The sequence below is a fragment of the Tamandua tetradactyla genome, chromosome 16 (genome assembly GCF_023851605.1).
Source record: "Tamandua tetradactyla isolate mTamTet1 chromosome 16, mTamTet1.pri, whole genome shotgun sequence".
In the NCBI taxonomy this organism is placed as follows: domain Eukaryota; kingdom Metazoa; phylum Chordata; class Mammalia; order Pilosa; family Myrmecophagidae; genus Tamandua; species Tamandua tetradactyla.
The window spans coordinates 51,350,419-51,377,397 of NC_135342.1; the positions used below are offsets into that span (position 1 = coordinate 51,350,419).

At 46.0% G+C, this 26,979-nt stretch overlaps 2 protein-coding genes across 2 annotated transcripts in view; both read left to right on the forward strand.

Annotated features, from left to right (window-relative positions):
- The window catches only part of ADGRG1 (adhesion G protein-coupled receptor G1), a 43,458-nt gene extending 39,514 nt beyond the window's left edge, over positions 1 to 3,944 (forward strand). The window contains exons 14-15 of the mRNA XM_077132553.1: positions 517 to 785; positions 2,289 to 3,944. Of these exons, the coding sequence (XP_076988668.1) occupies positions 517 to 785; positions 2,289 to 2,419 (400 nt within the window). The 3' untranslated portion in view covers positions 2,420 to 3,944. The remainder of the gene's footprint in view (positions 1 to 516; positions 786 to 2,288) is intronic.
- Positions 3,945 to 6,751: 2,807 nt separating this feature from the next.
- The window catches only part of ADGRG3 (adhesion G protein-coupled receptor G3), a 37,740-nt gene continuing 17,512 nt past the window's right edge, over positions 6,752 to 26,979 (forward strand). The window contains 3 exon segments of the mRNA XM_077132554.1: positions 6,752 to 6,856; positions 6,859 to 6,943; positions 11,386 to 11,545. Coding sequence (XP_076988669.1) covers positions 6,752 to 6,856; positions 6,859 to 6,943; positions 11,386 to 11,545 — 350 coding nt within the window.

Below are 26,979 nucleotides of genomic sequence, written 5' to 3' on the forward strand. Positions count from 1 at the left end.
TTTATTTTTATCCATTTCATCTACTTTTTATCCATCGTATCATTTTTTATGTCCTATTTTTCTTTGTCATCTGATTTTTAAACTTAAATGTATATTTAAAAAACTTTACTAACCCTGTGACTAGGACACAGGCCTCACTTGTAATAAACAATGCGTATTCCTGAAAATGAACACACTGACAAGAATGACTAAATTATAGCTTAATCATATTGGGGTGAAAACGGTGAGCCCGAGGCCGGCTCTGGGTGTTGGAAAGGGAGGCTCGCACAGGTCGAGGGGCATGAGAGACACATCAGCACCAAAAGGGGAGCCTGGCCCCTGGATAAATGAAGGAATAAGAGAAGGAAGGAAAGGGAAAGGAAAAGAGAGACTCTCGCGCCCCGAGTCCAGGGCGCTGAGGGCAGCTCCCCTTGCAGCTGTGCACGGAGGCCCCTGGGGTCCCCGCGGCGGCCGCCCCGACCCAGGCAGCGCCGCAGCAGCGGGCGGCGCACTGAGCCCTCGCGCCCTTGCCCGCAGGTGCTGGATCCGAGACTCCCTGGTCAGCCACGTCACCAACCTGGGCCTCTTCGGGCTGGTGTTCCTGTTCAACCTGGCCATGCTGTGTACCATGGTGGTGCAGATCCGCAGGCTGCGCCCGCACACCCCGCAGTGGCCCCACGTGCTGACGCTGCTGGGCCTCAGCCTGGTCCTCGGCCTGCCTTGGGCCTTGGTCTTCTTCTCTTTCGCTTCCGGCACCTTCCAGCTCGTCGTCCTCTACCTCTTCAGCATCATCACCTCCTTCCAAGGTGGGCATGGAGAACGCCTCCTCACCCTCGGCCCAGGCAGTGCGGCCACGGCGTGGAGCGTAGAGCAGGGAAGCGGGGAGCGGGGGGCCCTGACGGTCTTCCCATCTGTAAAATGGGGGCAGTCAAGCCACAGTGGACAAGTCTTTGTTGAGCACCTACTGTGTGCAGGCACCAGGCTAAGAGCCGGTGCTACAGCTGTGAGCTCCTGTTCTAGCGGGGAAAGTGCAATGAATAAGCAAGAAGCAGCCATCAAAGGCGATTTTGGGGAGTGGGGAAATGTCAGTGCCTGGGGTGGGTGGGGGACCCAGGGGGGATGGTGGCCTTTCTATATGGGAGATACCTGAAGGCATCAAATGGAGCCAGCCGTGGAGGGAATCTAGGGCTTCGTTACTCCAAGTATGTTTTCTGGACCAGCAACCCCATGCTGGGAGCTTGCTGGAAACATACAATCCTGCCCCGCCCCTGGCCTGCTGATTCAGAATTTACGTTTTTCAAGATGCTGAGGGGATTCCTGTTCAGGTTACAGCTTGAGGACCCCCGCCTAGGGGGAGAGCTCTCCAGGGCAGAGGGAGAGGCAAAAGCAAAGGTTGTGAGACTGGAACAAGGCGGTGTGTTGAAAGAGCAGTGAATGGGAGTCTGGAGAGGGCAGCTGATGGCTGAGAGAGAGAGAGAGAGGGTGACAGATGAGGGTAGGGGGTGCAGAGGCACCAGCCAGGGTCCCTTCCTGCTCTGCCTGTGTCTCTCCAAGCCCACCTCCCTCACATCACCTACAGACACATACACCCCTGTTCTCAGCCACCCTGCATGGGGAGAGGTTGGACAGGAAAACAGTGAAGGCAGGGACAGGTCAGGGATTGACACTGGGTTGTCAAGGTCAGCTACACCCCCCACCCCACCCCCCCCGCAACCCTGCCCCCCCAGGGGCTCTGTAGGGAGGGGATGGAGAGGGGGTACCAAATCCCAGCTCTTGCTAGCTGTGTGCAGGTGATTTAACTTTCAAATTTTCATTTCCTCACCTGTGACACGAAGGGGTCTCTGAGGATTATAAATAATGCCCATAAATTCACGCAGCAAACATTTATTGAGCTATTGACAAATCACAGGTTATTATTGGCGGTGGGGGTGTGGGGGTGTGGGGGGGGTGAGCAATATGACAATGTCCCCAAGCAGCGCTGGTGGCTCCTGGCTCTGCTGCTTCCGGACTCCGCCCAGTCCCTTTACCTCTCTGGGCCTCGGTCTCATTTGTAAAGCAGAATAATCCTGAGCAGAGCCCACCTCCCTGGAGCCCTGAAAGAACAAAGTGAGACGATGCCCATAAAAGACGCAGCACGTTGCCCGGCGCACGCTGGAGCCGACAGCTTGTGTTGGGAGAAGCTGGGGGAGGGCAGCGGGGGCAGAGCTGAGTGGAGGTGGCTCTGGGAGGGAGGAGGAGGGGTGGGGGCTGTCCCCTCTGCCCCCCACCCCCGCTGAGCCCTACCCCCACCCCACCCCCGCTGCCCACAGGCTTCCTCATCTTCCTCTGGTACTGGTGCATGCGGCTGCAGGCCCGGGGCGGGGCCTCTCCCCTGAAGAACAGCTCGGACAGCGCCAGGCTCCCCATCAGCTCGGGCAGCACCACGTCCAGCCGCATCTAGGCCACCAGCCCACCTGCCCGGCATGAGGAGGCAGAGACGCGGCCCCTCTTTCCCGCCTCGCCTGCAGGCTCAGCGCTTGGCCAGTCAGCCGGAGACTGGAGAAGGCCCAAGGATCTCAGAGGGGTGGGGCTGTCATCGCGGCAACCGGACTCCCAGGCTGGCCCTGGGGACAGCTTGGTTCTTGGGTCCAACTCCGCATGGGCTCAGGGGTGCCTCAACCAACTGGGCATGGGACTGCTGCCCAGCTGTCCTACCCTGGAGCTGAGGCCACGTCTCCCCTCACCACCCCTGTGCCCAGCCCTCGTGCCTGGGGGTCAGGAGCCTGCAGGCCCCAGGGTCAGGCTCCAGACCTTGGAGACTGGGCAGCATCCTTGGCCCTGTGCCTACACCCAGGGACAGAAATATGGCCATAGCCTCTCTGTCTCTGGTCATTACCGTGCGGACACTCTGCAGCCCCAGCCTTGTTCACCCAAGGTGTGTGGGCCGGGCAGGGCTTTGGAGCCAAGCCCTGCAGGAGGAAAGATCCCTCCCCGCAGCCACAGGGGCGGCTCCCCTACCTCCGAGACCAGAACTCCCAGCCTCCCTCAGCCTCCCCAGCTCTCCTCTCCCCTCCTGGGGGCCTCAATGGTCCTTCCCTCCTTTCCTGACAGCCTCCTCTGCCCTTCCTTCTTCTCCCAGGGCTTACCAGTCCTCCCCTCCTTTTTGGGGCTCTTCAGTCTTCCCCCTCCCCTCGCAGGGCCTCCCCAGCCCTCAGCTTACAGCCCGGGGGTCCCCAATTCCAATGTTGTATTTTGGACAGTAGTTCCCAAGAGCCTCCTGGTGCCTGCTGTAAACCTTTATCCACTGCCTGCCCCTGACTTGGGCTTAGAATAGATGTTCTGGGTTGGGTAGGTCCATCTGTCCATCTAGACTTTTCTGTAAATGGCATTGTCTTTGCTCATAACTGCCAAGCCCACACCTCAGAGGGGGCATCAGCTGCTCCTGAAGACATCCTGTGGCAAGAACCTTGGAGGGTAGCTGTCCAATTTTGTTTCCACCCCAGCACTCTGAAGTCTGAGATACTTCTGCTGGTGGCACCAGCCTAGAGCACAGCTATGCTTTCCTAAGGGGTCATCTTCAAATCCCTGCAAATGACCTTAAGTATACTCACCTGTCCATCACAGTCAGTTCTCTCCAACTGATCACCCACTGGCTGTGTCCAGCCCTGGGTTAGGTGGGAGGGATACGGATGACCAGACCCTACCCCCTCTGAGAGCTCTCAGTCCAGGGCATGAGGTGTGCATGAGACAAGAGCTCCTGGAGAGCTCTCAGCTTCTGGCTGAGAATCCAGGAAGACTTTCTGTAGGAGGTGGCATTTGATTTCACCCTTTAAGATGGGGAGCATTTTCTTTTTAAGTACTAGTTCATTTGTCTTTTGATTATTAAAAAAGTTCATTGTAGAGAAGTCGGAAACTGTAGAAGAGTATAAAGAAGGCAATAAAACTCAGCTGCCATTGTCACCTAGCAAGGCAGCATAAACACTTTGGAGCCTTTCCTTCTGAGCCTTTTCCTATGTTTCAGTCTTAAGAGTTGCTGAGTTGTAGGTCTTAGGACCAGACAGGTAATGTGGACAAGAGAAAGAATCATGTGTGAAAAAAATCCACTGCTTGGGGCCTTAGTGGGTGGGGCAAGGAGAGGAGCTATGGGGTCAGCGTTGGGCAGGGGACAGTGTCCAGATTTTGAGATTAAATTTCCTAATTTTAAAGCTATGGCTAATGAATCACTGGCCAAAGAAATCACATTTGAGGCTGAATTCAGCCTTGGCTGGACACAGATGTCGGGGCAGTTTATTGACCCCCATCACTGCCTTGTTCCACCGGAGCTCCCCTCCCTGCCTGTGATGACAGGGTCAGCAGGTCTCAGGTTTCTGTCCCCGTGCAGCCATGAGAAGTCATGTTTGATCATTACCATTTGTGTCCAGGTATGAATCCAGTCCAGTCTAAATCAAAACCCAGCCCCAGCTTCACCCAAGAGCTTTCTCCCCTCTACTGTCTCCTCCCTTCTCTCCTGGTTGCTCCAGTTGAGTGCAGACAGGGCAAAGGGGCCTCTGGAGTTGGATGGGAGGGGTGTGAAGCCTCCTCGGCTGGCAGTGCCCTCTGGGCACATGGGCATGGGACCTCTGGGGTCCTGCAGGGAACTTGGCACGTGCCTCCCTTTTGACCTCTCCTCAGCTCCTCCACTCCTGACGGCATCTCAGTGGGGACAGACAGAGCCAGTGCCCTTCCTTCCAGGCCTCGCAGTCTTTGTGAGAGGGTCTCTCTGAGCCCCGTCACTTAGCTGGGGGGCCACTCCACCTCCCCCCCATCCTCGGGGGCGGGGGAAGGGAGAACCCAGTCGCTGCCTCCAGGCACATTGTAGGCTCCTCACACAAGTTCTCTCACTTCAAAGAACTCTCTTGAACATCTAGTTCTTGCTTTTGAGGCTGGATGGGGTGGTGGGAGAGGGTATTGGGTCTGGTCCCATCTTCTCGCGATATGCCTGGGGGTGGCACCTGGTACCTCCTTGCTGCTTCTTTTACTCTGGTGGTTCTTATCTGGAACCTTCCAGCACTGTGGGCTTTGGACAGCAGGACAGGACCAGGTTTGTGTCTGGAAACATCCATCTGGTATGGAGATGGACTGGAGTGGCCAGAAGGCAGGCTGCTGGCCCCATCTGGCCAGGGAACTTGAGGGCCTGCCCCTGCAGACATGTGCCCACCTGGAGCCACCGGACAAGCTGGGGGGCAGGGGAGAAGAGGGGCCATGGTTCTGTTTCCTCCAGAAGTTGGGGGTCTCAGGGCCCTGTAAGTGGTTCCAGGCCAGTCCCTGGACTCCATGGGGCCTACAAGACTTCTCTTGGAGGGGGGTCTGTAGGGAGAAGCAGCCTTCCCTGGACCTGCCAGGGCCTCCCAGTCACTTTCTGAGCCCCCGGGCCAGGCCTTCTCAGTTTCTGGATACTCTGGGTCCCCATCTGCAGGTCTCCAGGCCCTTCACACACAGACACCCGTGAGCCCCTCCGAGGGCCAGGACGGGTCTCCAGGGTGGACCCCGCACGCCACAATGGACAAAGCCCTTGTCCACCGTCATACTCACTCTCTCCTGCAGCTGGGAGGGAGGCCAGCCAGGCCAGCACGGCTGGTCGGTGGGGGGTGGGGCCGGCCCCGTGGTGGCCCTCCGTCCTCCCAGCCTTCCCGGCTGAGGAAGTGCCTGGGGCTCAGGAACCCCTGGGTTCTGACCTGCTGCTCCATGCCAGATTCCCACCGGCCTCCCCACATCCTGCAAGTGACCCCAACATTCCCTCTCCAGCCCTCCCCAGGCCCAGAGGGCTCAGCGGGGCCTGAGTCCTGACTGGACAGGGGAGGAAGGGGAAATAGAGGCCGGCTGGGGCTGGGCAGGTGGCCAGTTAGACGTCCGATGCAAAGCAGGGCTGGCTGCGCTCCTGTGGGGCCGAGGGGCGGGCGGTGACCTGCGCCGGGCTGGCGGGGCCCTTCGTCTCTGTTCTCAGAATGGCTGTGGGACCGCATCCCAGCCTGGCCTCATCCACATAGCTTCCTTAGGGCCACCAGACTGGGGTCCTGTGAGATCACTCCCTCCCCATCACCCCATGTGTTGGCTGCCTCGGCTTCTGGCCCGGGTCACCTGTGACCGGCTGAGAGATGAGGGCAGTGACCTCACAGTAATGATAATCCTAAAACAGGAGCCACAATGGCGGCCACACCCCCAGCTGCACAAGGTTGCAGGCACTGCACACACCATCTCCTCGGTCCTCCACCGCCCGGGACGCTCAGAGCGGTGGACAGCTCACTCAGGGCCACCTGGCCAGGAAGTGGCCAGGTGGGCATCAGCCAAGGCCTGGCCAGCCCGGGAGCCCACACTTGCCATCTCCTCCCGGACCCTAGGCTCGGGCCTGGCCTTGGTGGACCGCAGGCATGGCCGAGGGAGGGCGAGCACCGCTCCGTCTCATCTCTTCATATGTGAGGACCGGCCCTGCGGGGCAGCACCATTTGTGGTCCCTACCTTAGAGAGAAGGACACTGGGGCTCAGCTCTGGGCCTAGGGCAGCTCAGGCTCCAGCACAGCCCCCAGCCCGTGAGAGGAAGGGTCTGAGCCCACTGCACACGATCCCAGAGTTCATGCACATTGCCACTTGCCAGGGGTGCTCTGCGCAGAGAGGCCTCTAGTCCTCTGGACCCCGGACCCTAGTCCCACCGTGCCTACCCAGGGGGCCCTGGGAGCAGCAGAAGCTCCCCCTGCAGATGGTCATGGGGCGGGGCAGGGCTGGGAGTTCCCCAAACTCACCTTTCACAACTCAACCGATGGCGCCATTGGGCAGGAAGGGTGAGAAAGAGGCTACAGGAAGCAGCGACAGGGCGGGACCGATGGCTCGCCAAGAGTCTGCGACCAGAGGCCCGTTCAGCTGTAGGGATCTGGCTGGCAGGCGGAAGGCTGGCCAAGGATGGTGGTACTCAGGGGCCTTGGGCTCCTGCTTCTCCTGCTCCTGGCCTCAGGTGAGCTCCTCCTTCCTCCTCTGGTCAAGCCCGGGACACCTGCAGGGTTGAGGGGCCAGGTGGGGGGAAGGGGGGTGGGGGTGCCTAGGCCATGTCCTCTGAGCAGTTGCCCTGACCGCTCACCTTCCTCTTTGCTAACCTTGACCCTCTGCAACGGTCTTGGGTTTTGCTGTCCTGGTAGCCTTGGGTCAGGGTGGGGTCTTGGGTTCCCTCGGCTTCCCCACTGCGCCCTGGAGTGGGTAGGGTGGGTGGGCTGATGGAGAGCACCCCCCTACTCCCCCAGCTGTGGCTCTGTGACATGCTGGACCCGTCACCAGCTACTCTCCCGGTGGCCTCTGACCTCCTGGGAAGGGGGATGGGACCTCTGGAAGCTGAGGCCAGGCAAGATTGCACTGTCCTTCCCCCAGCCCCATCGTCTCGACCCTTCCACTCTCCCTACACCCCCCAGGTTGGCTTCCCCCTCCCTGACTTGGCAAAAGACCCCACCATCCTTGGTTACACAAGCCAGGGCTCTTCCTGTCCCCTCATCCAGCCTGGTGCACAGACAGGCCGCGGCCCTCCAGGCCTCTGCCCCTGCTGTCCTCTTTCCCCCACTGGGCCAGCTGGCGCTTACCCTTCGCGGCCGCCTCTGAGACGTCTGCAGCCATCCCCTCAGGAGACAGGACAGTGCCCCGTCCTCACGTCCGCCTCCCATTGCCTGCTCTGGCTTTGCCCTTGACCCAGTGAGTGGTCTGGGTGTCTGTCTACCCCTGTATCCTGCCCAGCATGGCGCTAACTGCTTGGTGCTTTGGAGCCAGGGAAACACGGATTTGAAGCTGGGCTTCCACATTCTGGTGCCTGGCTGTGTGACTTTGGGGCACACTGACCAACCTCTTTGGGTTTCAAAGAACTCTGCTTCTGGCAAACGTTGGGAGACAATAAAAGTGCCAAGTTCAGTGGCTGGCTCAGAAAAACATTGGAAAGTGACAGCTCTCTCCTTAGCTGCTTGGGAAGATTGGACACAGAGTAGGTGGTCAATTGACAATTGCTGGATTAACTAAATTATCATTAACCAACGGGGGTCGGGCTGTTATAAAGACATCAGGCCCCTCTCAAAAGCTGTAATCTGCTGGCAGGGCCATCCAGGCACCTCGGAGAGGACACAGTTACCTGTGGCCATGTGCGTGGCTGGTTCTGGCATGGCACCAGCCATCTGAACACCGAAGGAGCTTTCAGAAGTTTACATCTACCTGTAGAGGTCATGCTCCTTCCTTTATGGACACTATTCATCCGTCTCCTCATTCGTTCATTCATTCATTCATTCATTCATTCATAGAGTGCGGATGGACCTCTGGACTGGGGTTCCAGGGTGTGTGTCACAGAGTCCCTGCCCTCTGGCACCCTCAAAGGGAGGGTGAGAGGGAGGGTGAGGGGAGTGGGCAGTCAGGGCCCAGAGGGGGACTGACCCGCCCTCTGACGGGCCATGGAGGAGCTTTAATAAAGGGACCAAGTGTAGGCAGGGCAAGAAGGCTGGCCCCTCAGGGACGCCCCTAGCGACCCGAGGCCTGGAGGGTGAGCCAGAGACTCCGCAGTGAACCGGGAAGCACAGGGGGGACTGTGGGGGAGAAGAGCCGCCCACCGGCCTCAGTCCCTGGGGCGGGGCCGTGGGCGGGGAAAATCCCAGGCCCGCCCCCTCCCGCCCCCCTCCCGTCCTCCTACCGCGGCCGAGAGCTCGCAGGTGCCGCGTCTACGCGGTGGGCTCCGGAGAGGGTGGGGAAGCAGATCCGGAGGGCGGGGGGGGCCACCTTTCCTCACTTACTCCCAAGCCGGGGCCTCCCTGGCTGGGCTGAGTGCGCCAGAGACTTCCAGAAATACTCACGCACACGCCATGTAATTAATCTGCTCCGTGTTGGTTTCTTGGCAAGAGCTTTGCACACGTGGCTGCGCTGGAACTTCACGGCAGATCAGGAGGGAGGCCAGGCTCTGTCATCACCCACCACGGGCCACCAGCCCCCATGTGCAGGCCCTGGGTTGGGATTTACAAAGACAGTGGCACCGTCCCTCGAGTTGATGATTTCTCCCCTCCCGTCCTCTCTCTTCCCCTCTTACTTCCTCTTCCCCTTTTCTCTTTCTCTCTCTCTTCTTCCCTCCTCTTCTCTTTATTTAAAAAGAGAAGGCAACGTGGATGGTATTATATACATGTTTTTCTATCACTTGCTTTTCCCCTTCAACAGTGTATCATGAATATCTTTACACGCTAAATAGAAATTTAAAGTTCTTCCATAAGCAAGTTAAAACAACGTTGTCACATATAGATCTGATTATAATCCACTGTAAAGTGTTACTTTATATTTGTCAAGGTTCGCAATAATGTTACTTTATATTTTATTATTATTTTAATGCTATTTTTTGGAGATAGATTTACACACCAAATAATCCATCCAAAGTGTACAATCAGCGGCTCACAGTATCATCACATAGTTGTACATTCATCACTACAATCAATTTTAGAACATTTTCATTAAGAAAAAAAATTAAAATAAAAAAGAACACCCACAACATTCCATGCCCCTCATCTCCTCTTTTATTTGTCTATTTTTGCCTCTTTATTTTATTTAAAGTGTTACTTTTTAAATCTTACATTTACTTTATCTCTGTTCTACCTTCATATTTTCTATTTATTTCATTTTCTTCTTAATGATTAAAAATTATCTAGTTTTAATTTTTGAAAGTAGAACTGTGTGAAATTTTTAATCATATGCCAGGGAAGGGATATAAAAAAACTCAAAAGTAAATGGCCCCCTGCCCACCTTCTGTCAACCCTGCACAGACCTGAGGCAGCCCCCATAGCAGTCCCTGGTATGTCCTTCCATGGAAACACTTTACACACAGATAGTAGAGATCCAGGCCACACCCTCTAATGGTATAGGAGCCCACAAAGCAGATTTCAGTAAAAGAGATACAAATGGCCAGCAAACGTACAGATCAGAGCTCAAACTCCTTCTTACATTAAAACGAAATTCAACTTTGCCTCTTAGATTGGCAAACATTTGAGACTTTGGTAAAACCTAGGATTGTGAGCATGTGAGGGAATATTCCCTCTTGTCCACTTTTGGTGGGGATGTAAATAGATGCACCGTTTTTGAAGAGAAATTCAATAATGCTTAACAATACTTAACAACTTTTTAAACCAGAAATTCCTATGATAGGAATGTTTTCTATTAATTCTCAATACAAGATGGCAAAGACATGTGCTCAAAGAGTCTCACTGACGCGTTGTTCAAAACAACAAAAAACAAAACACACGTAGGTGTCCATCAGTGGGGCCCAGTTGAAAAGGTGTTGCAACACCCACGAAATAGGATTAAGATGCAACTATATAAAGAATGCAATGGATCAACATGTGCTGATGTGGTTTTCCAGATATATCACTGATTCCATTCATGTAAACTTAAAAATGATCTACACATATATATGCATTTGTAAATGCATAGAAAAGTTCTGAAAGGTTGTGCAATAAACTGATAAAGATGGTTAATTCTAGAATGTAACCTGGGAGGTGCAGGGAGAGGGACTTTTACCTTTCATTTATGTCCTATTGCACTGTTTAATTTCTTTTAACGCTATGCATGTATTACTTTTGTTGAGATAAATTTGTAGACACACACACATCCAAAGGAAATATGTAAATATGCAAATAGTTTTACAATGAAATTCTCCCCTCCAGGAATAAGTCATAATGATTCTTTGAACATCTACAGTGGGCTGTATCATTTATATATATTATGTCTAGTCCTCCCCCAAAATTACATGGAAGATAACCTCATTTTGCAGATGAGCAGATTGTACCTCAAAGAATTTAAATAACTCACCTGACATCACACAGCTAGTAAGTGACCGGAAGCTTCCCCATCATTCCCTGTACCAGGTGAAAGAGAACTGGACCAGAAGTCTTGCAAGCTAGTCCCAAGTCACTGTGCTCCAAGCCTCAGTTGGCTATGACAGCCCATCCCAGGAGGTAGCTGTGAGAGCTCTACTGTGAATGGGCGAAAGAGACAAACCAAGACTGAATAAGGCCAGTAGTCATACCAGTTGAGAGGGCTTTGGAAAGTGGTATAGAACAATCCAGGAAAGCAGGGAAAACTCCCCGGAGGAAGTGGCAAAAGAGTCATAGCACTCACATGTGAAACCTTTTATCTTCAGACCCATGTACCAAGCCCTTTGGACACACTTTCCCCCAGAGCATCCCAATGTCTCTGCAAGATGGAGGGAGGGGTAGCCTCACCTTTCCCCTTGGAAACCAAGGTCTTGGGAGTAAATTATGAGTCCAGCTCAGGTACACAGGTAATGTGGAAGCTGGGATTCCTGTCCAGACCACCAGACTCTGGACCCTGACCTCCTTCTCCATCCCATATTGCCCTGCCCCACCAAGCCTAATCACACCCTCTGAAACCCTTCCTCAGGTAATGAAACTTCCACAAGGAAACAGGAGTCTCCAAGAAATGTCTGTCTGAGGTTCACCCTTGACAACCACTATGACACCTTGGCCCTGAACAGCACTGCTACATGCTTCACCAAGTGTAGGCTGCAGAAAGACCTCTGCGATCTGGGGATACTGCAAAGGTGAGGGGGCCCTCTGAGCTGGGGCAGGGGTCTGGGGCTTCGGGAGGGGTGGGTAGAGATGGTTAAGAAAAGCACAGAGCCATCAAGCCCCATAGCCCCAGCAAACACTGCCCCTATCTCATCCTTGAGAGACAGCCCCACCCCACCCCCACCAAGTCTCCTTGGAAATCAGGGAACCCTCATGGTCTGGGGATGCAGAGATGACTAAGTCCCTGTCCCTGACCTTAGGAGCTGTAAAGGGACAGGAATGAGCCCAAATGTTGACGACTCCAGAGAATGACTATACAGACCTAGAAAGGTGAACAGGTGGTCCAAGTAAGCTTAGAGTAGGGAAGTCTACCAAGGCTTCACAGAGGAAGCAACCCATGGCAGGGCTCTGAAGACTAAATAGGAGTTTTCCAATTGGGCCCAGAAGATGGTGGGTGATATAGGGGGCAAAACTCAGAGAGTACTGGAAGAGCACTACAGTTCTTTGAACTGGGAGACAGTAAAGGGCTGGGAGAGGGGGCGACATTGAGGAGGTAGGATGGTGGAGGGGTAGTGGTGGCGGTGGAATTGGACTGGAAATATAAGCAGACCTCAAAGTGTGAAGGATCAAGTGAGCTATGCGGAGGCGTCTGGGCTTTACCAATGGGAGGTGGTGGTGGTGGTGGAGGAGGAGGACAATGATATATTTTAAGCAGAGAAAGAACATAATCAACTTTCAGTTTAGAGGCTTTCTCAGGCTTCAAGGTGGGCTGCAGGGGCAGAGATGCAGGAGGAGAGGTAACCAGGTAGGAAGTGACTGTAGTGGTCCAGGTAAGAGTGATGGTGGAACCAACAGCAAAACCATGGTCACCAATGGGCACTGTGCACCTGGAAAGGAAGGATGAATGGAGAGACTGTGTGAGGTAGGATCGGTTAAGACCAGGAGACTGATTAGATATGGGGATGAGGGAGGAGAAGGAGAAGACAATCTCCAAGAGTTGTCTCCAAAAATACTTGTCTCTCTCTCTCTCTCCCCTTCCTTTCTAGTCAACATTGTTACAATTCTTCTAAGATAGCCAGAACCAGTCTGGTTTATAGTTAGCATTCAATAAATATATTGTTAATTTAGTTTTTATGGAAGCATATATATAATATATTTCCCATCTTAACCACTTCCAAGAGTACAGTTCAATGGCGTTAATTATATTCATGATCTTGTGCTGCCATCACCACCATCTGTTACTTGCTAATATGTGTTGAACAATTGATGGGAGTCCTGTGCTCTGAGGTTTAGGAGATGAACTGATTGAACTATATCCTTTCGGCGACCTGAAAGTGCTCCCATCGCCACCTACAGCTGCTCCAGTAGCTTCTTAGTTTCAAAAGGTTGCTCAGGAGTCCCTTATTTGTGCTGCCTTATGGTAGGGATATCATGGAAAAAACAGGCGTTCTGGTTCTGGGACCAGGAGACGTGTGCATTACATGGTTCTATTCCCAACTCTATCACCCCCAAGCTGTGGCAAGTGCCTTGAGTCAAAGCAGGTCCTGCTATCAACCTATTTTTCAGGGAAGACTCCTAAAGGTTAAATCATGTGCCCATAGGCACACAGCTGGTAAGTAGCGAAGGCAAGCATGAGCCTAAGATGGGAAGGCAGTAGGCAAGGTGTATAGGCAGGGGTCAGCCTGCCAGCATTCAAAAGTTTCACTGACAGGTTGCCTTTCAGTTTATTCACCTGTAAAATGGGGGTAAAAGTAATCCCAAATTTATAGAATTATTGAAGGATTAAATGATATAATTCATACATGTTAGCTGTTATCATTACCCTGTTATCAGTCTTGTCATTTTAGTGCTATTCCAAAGTTTTGTTCTTGATCTCCTTCTCATACATACTCATAAGATGGGTTGTTGAGCTTAAATGAAATAATGCTTGTAAAAATTATCAGAAAATAGCAAGAGCTCAATAAATGTCAGTGTTCTTAATGCCTTTCTGATTATAAAAGTGAATATATACTCATTGTAAAGTATTTGGAAAATAGCCATAGAAAGGAAAATTTAGAATTCCCTAATGTCACTACCCAGAGCTAATCATGACTTTGGTGTATTTATTTTTACCCCTTTATGAATACGTACTTTGAGACATAAAATGCATGTATTTATAGTTAACTCACTGGCCTAACACTCTACCCCTAAGACAATCATCCATTCTACTATGTTGATATTGGGTGGTCTCCAGTTTCTGGCTTGCACAAATAGTGTTGATATGAATATTTTGGTGAACATATGCATATGTTTTTGTAAGGAATATGCCTAGCACTGGAGTTGGTAGGTCATGCTATATGCGCATGACTAACTTTAGTAGGAACTGCCAAACAGTTTTCTAAAGTGGTGAACCAAATTTCACTCCCACTAGTAGTATCCTATAGTTTCAGTTGCTTTACATCCTTGGCAATACTCGATATTGTCGGCCTTTTCATTCTAGCCTTCTGGGAGGCTTGTAGAGTATTTCATAGTGATTTTCATTACATCTCCCCTGCGACTGATGAAATGGAGCACTTTTCATATGTGTATCGGCCATTTGGATATCTTTGTGAAGTACTCCTTTGATTCTTTTACTGGTTATTTTGTGGGGTTGTTTAAATTTTTCTTAGTGATTTTTAGAAACTCTTGATATATTCTGGATACATGACCTTTGTCAAATATATATATACATATATAATGCATATTAATATAATTATAGTAACAACATTAAATAGTCATTAAACATAATCATGTTTAGTGAACATATGATTAAATATATTCACTAAACATAATGAATATTAATATATTCAATAAATGTAATCTCTTCTCCCACATTTTGGGCTGCATTTCATTCATTTTTTTTCTTTTACGTGGGCAGGGACCGGGAATCGAACCTGGGTCCTCTGGCATGGCAGGCAAGCATTCTTGCCATTCATTCAAGCATGGGACCTGCATGATAATCAGGCAATAGATTTTCTGATGATAAAATTCTTGCTTTAAAAAACATAGGAAAAACTATATACACCAAAGAATAAAAAAGAAAGCAAGAGTCATGCCTGTAACATGACAACTCAGAGATAATCAGTGTTAATATTCTGCCATAGTCCTCCCAGTTGTTTTGCTATGCTTATGTTTTAGGCAAAATTTGGATCGTGTTATGTAGGTATAGAGTTCGCTATCCTGTTTTCACCCAGTGCTAGTGTTTTTGACAATTCCATGGAAATACTGTTTTCTGAGGCAGCAGAACATGTGGTCATATGGATATTCCATGTGGCTTAACCATTCTCCTAAACTCTCGTATCAACATTTTCACTCATATAACTTTAAACATCACTACCCATAAGTGTGCTTTCAGCTGATTATTTTCTTTAAATCCAGAAGGTGAGTTTGGGGGCCAAAGAGAATGAACTTAAATTTAGGAAATCATTGGTGATTTCTTCTTATTTTCTCCTAATACTTTCACCGTGGCCCACCCCCTTTCATTCTTTAAGTACTGTCTTTTTACTAATGACCGAAGTTCTTAATTTTACTGTAGGGAAATTTATCAAAATTTTATTTTCTAGCCAGTGTTTTTGTGTCCTGTATACGAAATCTCTGCCTGCCCTCAAATCATGAAGATACTCTTGTATGGTTTCTTCTAAAAGCTTTAATGTTTTTAGAAGAAGGCATTTATAACTACGATCCACTGAAAGAACAGTAAGAGACTGTGGGAAACTCTGCTCTGCTTTTCAGAGGTTCTCTGCGAAGGTAAAGCCTTCTAGACTGTGCAGCCAGAAATGTCCGGAGGAGAGATCAGTTATATATTTGACGTCTTTCAAGGGCCTACGTTTGTTTGTCCAGACTCCCCTGCGTCCCTAAGACCACCCGAAGTGCTGCTGGTTTCTCTTTTCCCAGCCGTGACCCCAATCCAGACAAAACCCAAACTCTCATTCCTCTGTTGTCGTAGTTACTCAGAATGAGCAAAAGTGCCCAGGGAAACAGCGGCTGCAGATTTTCAGGTCATCTCTCCTATGCAAAATATTAACCCCTCTGGTCCTCAGTGTTCTAGCATCTCTCTGGTGCCTTTAAACAGAGTATTTTGTACCTTATCTGGTTTTTCTAGTTGTTCTGGGAAGGAGCATTGATCTATCACAAACTACTTCATCCTATTCAAAAGTAGAAGCCAAAAGCCCTAACTTTTTCCAATAAAAAATTTTGAAGCATTATATATAACATTAAAACTTGCAAATGTTCATTGTATGGCTCAATACATTTTTACCTATTTGTGTATATACCCCTTCACCACCACCCGCATCAAGCTATCAGACATTTCTAGCATTGCAGAAGGGTCCCTCACCACTTCTTTCCAGTCATAACAACCCATCATGGTAACCATTATTGTTACATCTACAACAAAATATTAGTTTTGCCTGTTCTTGAACTTCATATAAATAGCATCATACAGTGTCTGCTTATTTCCCTAACCAATATGCCTGTGAGATTAATTTTTGGTTTTTTTTTTTAATGTATCAGTATTTTGGATATAGCAAAATTTATTGCTGTTTGTTCTTCTACTGTATGGACATACTGCTATTTATGATCTCTTCTGCTATTAATGGGCATTTCAGTTATTTCTGGTTTGAGACTTTTATGAATGAAGCTACCATGAATATTTTTGTACATGTCTTTCCATGAACACTCATTTCACTTAGGTAAATATCCAGAAGTAGAATTGCTGTCAAAAGCAACCATATGATTAGTTTTAGTAAGTACTGCCATCATTTTCTAGGATGGTTGTACCAATTGTCACTTCTACCAGCAAAGTAAGAGAGTTCCAGTTGTTTCACACCCTTGTAATACTTACAATTTCAGACATTCTAGTAAGTATAGATTGTTATTTTATTGTAATTTTAACTTTGATAGTTTTATTGATGAACAGCTTATATGCCATACGTTCTCTATATTGTTGGTGTACAGTTCAACAAGTTTTAGTAAATTTATAGAGCTGTATGCAGCCATCACCACAATCCAGTTTTAGGACACTTCCATCACTTCAAAAGGGAATTTGTGGCTGTTTTCAATCAATCCCTGCTGCCTTACCCAGCCACAGTCAATTACTGATTGGCTTTCAAATTATGTGGATTTAATTTTTCTGGTTTTTTTTATAAAGGGATTCATGCAATATGTTGTATTTTGTTTCCAGCTACTTTTACTTAGCAAAATGTTTTTGAGGTTCATTTATGTTGCAGCATGTATCAATAGTTTATTTTTATTGCTGAGCAATATTCCAGCAGATGGATATACAGGCTTTGCCTTATTGAGCATCACTTTATTGTGCTCTGCATATACTGTATTTTTTACAAATTCAAGGTTTGTGGCAACCTTGCATTGAGCAAGTTTATTTGTGTCGTTTTTCCAACAGCATGTGCCCACTATGGGTCTCTGTTTCACATTTTAGCAATTCTCCTACTATTTCAAACTGTTTTCATTATTATACACCTTTTGTGGTGATTTATGATCTTTGATATTACTAATGTAATTATTTGGGGTTGCCACGAATGGCGCCCACGTAAGACAACAAACTTAATTGATAAATGTTGTGTTCTTCAGGCCTCCCTATTCCCTGAAACACAGTAATGTTGAAGTTAGGCCAATTAATAACCCTACAATGACCTCTAAGTGCTCGAGTTAAAGGAAAAGTCACACACTTGTAATCAGAAGGTGGAAATGATTAAGCTTAGTGAGGAAGGCATGTCAAAAGCCATGAAAATCCTCTTGAGGCACCAAACAGCCACATTGTGAATGCAAAGGAAAATTTCTTGAAGGAAATTAAAAGTGCCATTCTACTGAACACATGAATGATAAGAAAGTGGAACAGCCTTATTCCTGATGTGGAGAAAGTTTGAGCGGTCTGGCTAGAAAATCAAACCAGCCACAACCTTCCCTTAAGCAGGAGCTTAATCGAGAGCAAGGCCCTAACTTTCTTCAAATCCATGAAGGCTGAGAAAGGTGAGGAAGCTGCAGAAGAAAAGTTTGAAGCTGGTCAAGGTTGTTTCATGATGTTCAAGCAAAGACGCCATCTGCTTACCTCTAAAGTGCAAAGTGAAGCAGCAAGTGCTGATGTCGAAGCTGCGGTAAGTTATCCAGGAGATACAGTTAAGATACTCGATGGAGGTGGCCACACGAAACAACAGATTTTTCAATGCAGATGAAAAGTCTTCTACTGGAAGAGGCCAAGAAGGCCTTTCATAATTAGAGAGGAAAAATCAGTGCCCCGCTTCAAAAGCTTCAAAGGACAGGCTGACTCTTCTTTTTCGGGGCTAATGCAGCTGTTGACTTTAAGTGGAAGCCAGTCCTCATTTGCCATTCCGAAAATCCTAGGGCCCTTAAGAATTATGATAAATCTACCCTGCTTGTGCTCTATAAATGGAAAAACAAAGCCTTCTTGATAGCCCATCTGTTTACAACATGGTTTACTGAATATTTTAAGCCTACTGCTGAGACCTACTACTCAGCATAAAAGATTCTTTTCAGAATTTTACTGCTCATTAACAGCACACCTTGTCACCCAAGGGCGCTAATGGAGATGCACAACAAGCTGTTGTTTTCATGCCTGCTAACAAGACATCCATTCTGCGGCCCATGGATCAAGGAGTCATTTTGGCTTTTAAATCTTATTATTTAAGAAATACATTTCGGAAGGCTATGGCTGCTATAGACAGATCTTCTGGTTGATCTGCGCAAAGTAAATTGAGAAGCTTCTTGAAAGTATTCACCATTCTGATGCCATTAAGAATATTTGTGTCAGTTTGTCCAGACTGTGCCTGTTTTGGCATTGTAAGGCTGTGTTTGTGTTTGTGTATGTGTGTGTGTGTGCTAAGATTACCTACTATTTGGCAGGACAGGTCAAAGGTAAAGTGACAAATGACACACTGATGGGACCTGCATGATAATCAGGCAGTAGATTTTCTGATGATAAAATTCTTGTTTTAAAAAACATAGGAAAAACTATATACACAAAAGAATAAATAAGAAAACAAGAGTCATGCCTGTAACATGACAACTCAGAGATAATCAGTGTTACTATTCTGCCATAGTCCTCCCAGTTGTTTTGCTATGCTTATGTTTTAGGCAAAATTTGGATCGTGTTATGTAGGTATAGAGTTCGCTATCCTGTTTTCACCCAGTGCTAGTGAGTGTTTTTGACAATTCCATGGAAATACTGTTTTCTGAGGCAGCAGAACATGTGGTCATATGGATATTCCATGTGGTTAACCATTCTCCTAAGTTCTCGTATCAACATTTTCACTCATATAACTTTAAACATCACTACCCATAAGTGTGTTTTCAGCTGATTATTTTCTTTAAATCCAGAAGGTGAGTTTGGGGGCCAAAGAGAATGAACTTAAATTTAGGAAATCATTGGTGATTTCTTCTTATTTTCTCCTAATACTTTCATGTGGGGACAATTCTCCTCCCTTTAGAGATGAGTTCAATATTTCTTCATCTATGTGTTCTCTTTTTTTAAGCGGTTTTCATTTTTTTTATACTTACCTTTTAGTTTTGAAATGAAATGTGAAGTAATGCTCCAAGAAGGAAATCATAAAGCCCAAAGGACAATTGAGCTGTGTTAAAATGAGGAAACAGTTAGAAATCAATCTGCAGCATACAAACTGGGATGTGCGTGAGACACACTCTCAGTAATGAATCAGCTCATTAAAAAGCTGTACTTGACAATGAACAGGATTAATCAGAATGTGCCAGGGATAGTCAGTCGTCCTCCTTTACCAGGCCCATGTCTTCCTAAGTGTTGTTTTAGTGACTTGTTGGGACTTGAGTGGAAGAGTTCAGGGACAGAAGCAGAGGGCAGAGCAAAATGAGAAAGGAGGATGGGTACTTGCTCCGGTGCTTCTAGTCCCAGATAACAATGAACAGAGATTCTTCCTGCTACTTGATAGCAGGGGGAAAAGGAAGCCTGAGGAACCTGTTAAGAGTATAAGATAAGGGCCGCGGTGGCTCAGCAGGCAAGAATGCTCGCCTGCCATGCCAGAGGACCCAGGTTCGGTTCCCAGTGCCTGCCCATGTTAAAAAAAAAAAGGAGTATAAGATAATAGTGCCTGCCCATGTTAAAAAAAAAAAAAGAGTATAAAATAATAATAAAAAGAGTTTAAGACATATCTTCTCTCCTTTTTTCCCCTTTTCAAAAGGCAAAAAAAATCATGTAACTGTTTTTCTTATAGACAGTTATTGCTACAGAGATAAAAATAAGGCAGTAGTTTATTAAGACTAGTCATAAGTGTAGCACTCAACCATCTTTTAGACACAGCTCATAAAAGTAGTACTATTATGGAAAGCACATCACACCAGAAGCAGAGCACCTTACCCCAAACTGCCTCTCCACCTCAATCTTTAACCCAACCCTTTCCCCCAAACCCAGAGCTGAAAAAGAAGAGTGCAATTTTACTCAATACTTATTTGTTGAATAGTTGTGTATTTTTTCTTTGCAGTAACAGTCATAATAAAGGGATTTATCAGACATAAGGAAGATCTGTTGATGTCTCCTAGTTCGTGGCCCACATCTCCAAACAACGATCTTAAATATTCTCTCATAACTAGAGAGTATTCTTTTTGGAGAATTATTTTGTTCATTCATTCACCCATCCACTCATTCATTCAATAATCATTCTATTGCCAATTGTCAGGCTACTCCAGAAAATGGGAGCAGGAAGCCAGGATGTAGTCAGGGACCCGGGTTTCACTTAACCTTCTGAACCTTGATTCCTCATCTAAAATAGGGATAAAACTACACAAATAGGAATGTTGTGCAGACTAAGAATACGTGAAAAGTATCAAGGAGACAAACTGTAAAATGTCAATAAATAGTGTGTGTTACTTAAAAAAAAAGAAGAAGCTCTCCCTGTTTTATTTGCATTTACAAAAAAAAAAAAGAACGTTTGTGATTCATGGAAGGAGGTCTAAATATCAACATTAACAGGAGTTTAGAAGAAGCTGATTTCAACCCTCATAGATGACCTTGAGGGGTTCAAGACTTCAGTGGAGGAAGTAAGGCAGAGGTAATGGAAATAGCAAGAGAAGTAGAATTCAAAGTGGAACTTGAAGATGTGGCTGAATTGCTGCAATAACATGATAAAACTTTAACGATGAGGAGTTGTTTCTTTTTTTAATATTAAAAAATTTTTTATTAATTTTTAAATTAAAAAAAGTACAAGAAAGAAACACAAACATTCTTAATATATGATCATTCCATTCTACATATATAATCAGTAATTCACAATATCATCACATAGCTGCATATTCATCGTCATGATCATTTCTTAGAACATTTGCATCAATTCAGAAAAGGAAATAAAAAGACAACAGAAAAATAAAACGAAGACAGAAAAAAAAGTATACATACCATGCCGCTTACCCCTCCCTTTCATTGATCACTAGCATTTCAAACTAAATTTATTTTAACATTTGTTCCCCCTATTATTTATTTTTATTCCATATGTTCTACTCGTCCGTTGATAAGGTAGATAAAAGGAGCATCAGACACAAGGTTTTCACAATCACACAGTCACACTGTGAAAGCTATATCATTATACAATCATCATCAAGAAACTTGGCTACTGGAACACAGCTCTACATTTTCAGGCAGTTCCCTCCAGCCTCTCCATTACATCTTGACTAACAAGGTGATATCTACTTAACGCGAAGAATAACCTCCAGGATAACCTCTCGACTCTGTTTGGAATCTCTCAGCCATTGACACTTTGTCTCATTTCACTCTTCCCCCTTTTGGGTGAGAAGGCTTTCTCAATCCCTTGATGCTGGGTCTCAGCTCATTCTAGGATTTCTGTCCCACATTGCCAGGAAGGTCCACACCCCTGGGAGTCATGTCCCACGTAGACGGGGGAGGGTGGTGAGATTGCTTGTTGTGTTGGCTGGAGAGGGAGGTCACATTTGAGCAACAAAAGAGGTTCTCTTGGGGGTGACTCTTAGGCCTAATTTTAAGTAGGCATGACCTGTCCTTTGTGGGGTTAAGTTTCATATGAACAAACCCCAAGACTGGGGGCTCAGCCTATAGCTTTGGTTGTCCACACTGCTCATGAGAATATCAAGAATTCAACTTGGGGAGGTTGAATTTTCCCCTGTTCTCACCATTCCCCAAAGGGGACTTTGCAAATATTTTCCCACTCAATGATCAAATCATTGCAGGATTCATCAGGGCATCACTCTGGACAAACCAACAAAATTTCATGTCCTACCCAAGGTTCCATGTACTTATGTTGTTCAACCAAGCTATCTACATAAGTTATATTAGGAAATGCACTAGTCAAAATATAAATTTTGTACCAAATAAACATTTTTTGTTTTAGTCTCACACATAAGGTGACATTTTAAAATATTAATTACCATCTATTTTCAGCACCATGTAGCAATGACATTCCTTTGTTCTTCCTCATGCAAAAACATTTTTAAAATTTGTACATTTAGTCACAATCATTATACACCCTAGGCATTCCTGGATTATACCATCTCAATCTTTATCATCTATCTTTCTTTGTGATTTCATTTATGCCCCCAGCCCTCCTCCCTCTATCATTCTCACATTCAGCTTCATTAAGTGTTTTAACATAATTGTATTACAGTTAGGTAGTATTGTGCTGTCCATTTCTGAGTTTTCATATTCAGTCTTGTTGCACAATCTATATCCCTTCAGCTCCAATTACCCAATATCTTATCCTATTTCTATCTCCTGATGGTCTCTGTTACCAACGAAATATTCCAAGTTTATTCAATAATGTCAGTTCATGCCAGTGAGACCATACAGTATTTGTCCTTTTGTTTTTGGCTAATCTCACTCAGCATCCTTAACGTCCATCCATGTTGTTACATACTTCATAACTTTATTCTGTCTTACAGCTGCATAATATTCCATCATATGTATATGTCACAGTTTGTTTAGCCACCCATCTGTTGATGGACATTTTGGCTGTTTCCATCTCTGGGTAATTGTAAATAATGCTGCTATAAACATTGGTGTACAAATGTCCATTTCTGTCCTTGCCCTCATGTCCTCTGAGTAGAAACAGCATACAGATGGGTCCTGTTTTTTAATCCATTCTGCCAGTCTAAGTCTTTTGATTGGGGAGTTTAATCCATTAAAATTTAGTGTTATTACTATATGGGTAGTACTTCCACCATTTTGCCTTTTGGATTTTATATTTCATATCTAATTTTCCTTCTTTTTACCTTTACTCATAATCTTCCTTTCTACACTCTTCTTCACACCTCTCTCTTCTGTCTTTTCATATCTGTCTCTAGTGTTCCCTTTAGTATTTCTTGCAGCTCTGGTCTCTTGGTCACAAATTCTCTCAGTGATTTTTTTGTCTGAAAATGTTTTAATTTCTTCCTCATTTTTGAAGGACAATAATTTAAATATATCATCCCCCTGTCTTCTCATTTCCATGGTTTCTGCTGAGAAATCTACACATAGTCTTATTGGGCTTCCCTTGTATGTGATGGTTTGCTTTTCTCTTGCTGCTTTCAAGATTCTCTCTTTCTCTTGGATCTATTCTCTATGGGGTACGCTGCACTTCTTGGATCTGTAATTTTAAGTCTTTCATAAAAGTTGGGAAATTTTCGAGACTTCCGGAGAAGATGGCGGCTTAGTAAGACGTGCGGGTCTTAGTTCCTCCTCCAGAAGAGCAACTAAAGAAACAGAAACAATACGAAACAGCTCCCAGAGTCACGACAGAGACCAAAAAGACAGCGTACCCCACTCTGGAACAGCTGAACAGGCAGGGAGAATCCGCTGTGGTGAGATACTCGAGGGGCGCACGTTTTCCCGGCCGGGGCGGCTGGTGACAGGGGTCCCCTCCACGCACGTGGCTCCCCGGTCTGACTGGGAACGTTGGATAGCGGGGCCCTCCCGTCACGCTTGGCGTTTCGGGCCAGCTGGGCAATTAGGACCGGCACTCTCCCAAGCTGCTGCGGCCAGCAACCCCCGCCTTCACGCGCGGTTTCCCGGGCCGACTGCCATGCAGACAGATGAGCGCCACGAGCGCCACCTACTGGGCAGGAAAAGAAAAACAGAGCCCAGAGATTTCACAGAAAAACCTTTCAACCAGCTGGGTCCCACACCCAGGGAAATCTGATCAAATGCCCAGACACCAGCAGAAAATAATGGATGACGCTCGGAAAATTGAAGATATGGCCCAGTCAAAGGAACAAACCAATAGTTCAAATGAGATACAGGAGCTGAGACAACTAATGCTGAATATACGAACAGAAATGGAAGAAGTCTTCAAAAACCAAATCAATAAATTGAGGGAGGACATGAAGAAGACATGGGCTGAACAAAAAGAAGGAATAGAAAATCTGAAAAAACAAATCACAGAACTTATGGGAGTGAAGGACAAAGAAGAAAAAATGGAAAAAACAATGGATACCTACAATGGTAGATCTAAAGAGACAGAAGCTACAATTAGTGAACTGGAGGATGGAACATCTGAATTCCAAAAAGAAACAGAAACTATAGGGAAAAGAATGGAAAAACTTGAGCAGGGGATCAGGGAACTGAATGACAATATGAAGCGCACAAATATACATGTTGTGGGCGTCCCAGAAGGAGAAGAGAAGGGAAAAGGAGGAGAAAAACTAATGGAAGAAATTATTACTGAAAATTTCCCAACTCTTATGAAAGACCTAAATTTGCAGATCCAAGAAGTGCAGCGCACCCCAAAGAGAATAGACCCAAATAGGCGTTCTCCAAGACACTTACTAGTTAGAATGTCAGAGGTCAAAGAGAAAGAGAGGATCTTGAAAGCAGCAAGAGAAAAACAATCTGTCACATACAAGGGAAACCCAATAAGATTATGTGTAGATTTCTCAGCAGAAACCATGGAAGCTAGAAGACAGTGGGATGATATATTTAAATTACTAAAAGAGAAAAACTGCCAACCAAGACTCCTATATCCAGCAAAATTGTCCTTCAAAAATGAAGGAGAAATTAAAACATTTATAGACAAAAAGTCACTGAGAGAATTTGTGACCAAGAGACCAGCTCTGCAAGAAATACTAAAGGGAGCACTAAAGTCAGATACGAAAAGACAGAAAAGAGAGGTGTGGAGTAAAGTGTAGAAAGAAGGAAAATCAGATATGATATATATAATACAAAAGCCAAAATGGTAGAGGAAAATATTATCCAAACAGTAATAACACTAAAAGTTAATGGACTGAATTTCCCAATCAAAAGACGTAGAATGGCAGAATGGATTACGACCCAGCAATACCACTGCTAGGTATCTACTCAAAGGACTTAAGGGCAAAGACACAGACGGACATTTGCACACCAGTGTTTATAGCAGCATTATCTACAATTGCAAAGAGATGGAAACAGCCAAAATGTTCATCAACAGACGAGTGGCTAAACAAACTGTGGCGTATACCTACGATGGAATATTATGCAGCTTTAAGACAGACTAAACTTACGAAGCATGTAGTAACATGGATGGACCTAGAGAACATTATGCTGAGCGAGTCTAGCCCAAAACTAAAGGACAAATACTGTAAGGTCCCACTGATGTGAACCGACATTCGAGAATCAGCTTGGAATATATCATTGGTAACAGAGACCAGCAGGAGTTAGAAACAGGGTAAGATAATGGGTAATTGGAGCTGAAGGGATACAGACTGTGCAACAGGACTAGATACAAAAACTCAAAAATGGACAGCACAATAATACCTAGGTGTAGTGTAACTAGGTTGGAACACTGAATGAAGCTGCACCTGAAATATGGTTTTTTGTTTGTTTGTGTGTTGGTATCTTTTGTTTTTGTTTTTTTCTTTTTCCTTTTTATATATATATGTATTTTATTAGTATTATTATTTTAATTCTCTTCTCTATATTAACATTCTATATCTTTTTCTGCTGTTTTGCTAGTTCTTTTCCTAAAGCGATGCAAATGTACTAAGAAATGATGATCATACATCTATGTGATGATACTAAGAATTACTGAGTGCATTTGTAGAATGGAATGACTTCTAAATGTTGTGTTAATTTCTTTTCTTTTTTTTGATTAATAAAAAAATTAAAAAAAAAAAGTTGGGAAATTTTCAGTGATAATTTCCTCCATTAGTTTTTCTCCTCCTTTTCCCTTCTCTTCTCCTTCTGGAATACCCACAAGACGTATATTCATGCATGTCATATTGTCTTTCAATTCCCTGAGTCCCTGCTCATATTTTTCCATTTTTTTCCCTATAGTTTCTTTTTCTTGTCGAATTTTAGATGTTCCATTCTCTAGTTCACTAATCCTATGTTCTGCCTCTCGAAATCTACCATTGTAGGTTTCCATTGTTTTTTTCATCTCTTCTACTGTGCCTTTCATTCCCATAAGTTCTGTGATTTGTTTTTTCAGACTTTCGATTTCTTATTTTTTTTCATTCCTTGCTTTCTTTATATCCTCCCTCAATTCATGGATTTGGCTTTTGATGAGGTTTTCCATGTCTGTTCGTACATTCTGAATTAATTGTTTCAGCTTCTGTACCTCATTTGAATTGTTGGTTTGTTCCTTTGACTGGGCCATATCATCAATTTTCCTAGTGTGATTTGTTATTTTTTGCTGGCATCTAGGCATTTAATTACCTTAATTAGTTTATTCTGGAGATTGCTTTCACTTCTTTTACTTAGGGTTTTCTTGCTGGATGAATTTGTTGTCTGTCTGTTCTTCGACATTCAGTTCAGCTTTTCTGGGCCTCTAGCTTAGGTTTTGCTTAACAGAGGAGAATTTTTCAGTTCTTGTTTTCTTGTTTCTTGGCCTGCCTGTATGGTGCCTTTCCCCCCACCCCCTTAGGAGGGTCTGTTTGAGTATTATAGACCCCAGCCGGATTTTCCTAGCCCAAAATGGCCTCCTGTCAGGAGGAAAGAGTCACCTGCGTCAGTTTTCCCTGAGGGTGAGACCCAGCAGGTTGAAAGACTTTCCTGTGAAGTCTCTATGCTCTGTTTTTCTTATCCTGCCCAGTATGTGGCACTTTTCTGCCTGTAGGTCCCACCAGCATAAGATGATGCAGTACCTTTAACTTTGGCAGACTCTCCCTGGTGGGGATGTGGTGGAGACAGAGGAGAGGTTGTAGACTGGTTTTAATGGCCTCAAATTACTAAGCCCTGTGGTCTGAATTCCTTGAGGGAGGGATTCCACCTGAGTTGGGCTTCGCCCCTCCCCTGGGGAAGGCACAGGTTCGAGACAAGCCCTGAAACGAGCTTGTTTCTGCCAATGCCTGGAGCAGTTGCGGCCTGAGAAGCGCTGCCGCTGTATCCTAAGTCAGCTAAGCCTTTGTAGAAACACAGCCACAGGGTGGGCCTTGGTAGTTTAGCAGGTAAGAGTGCTTGCCTGCCATGCCTGAGGACCCAGGTTCAATTCCCAGTTCCTGCCCACATAAAAAAAGAAAGAAACACAGCCAC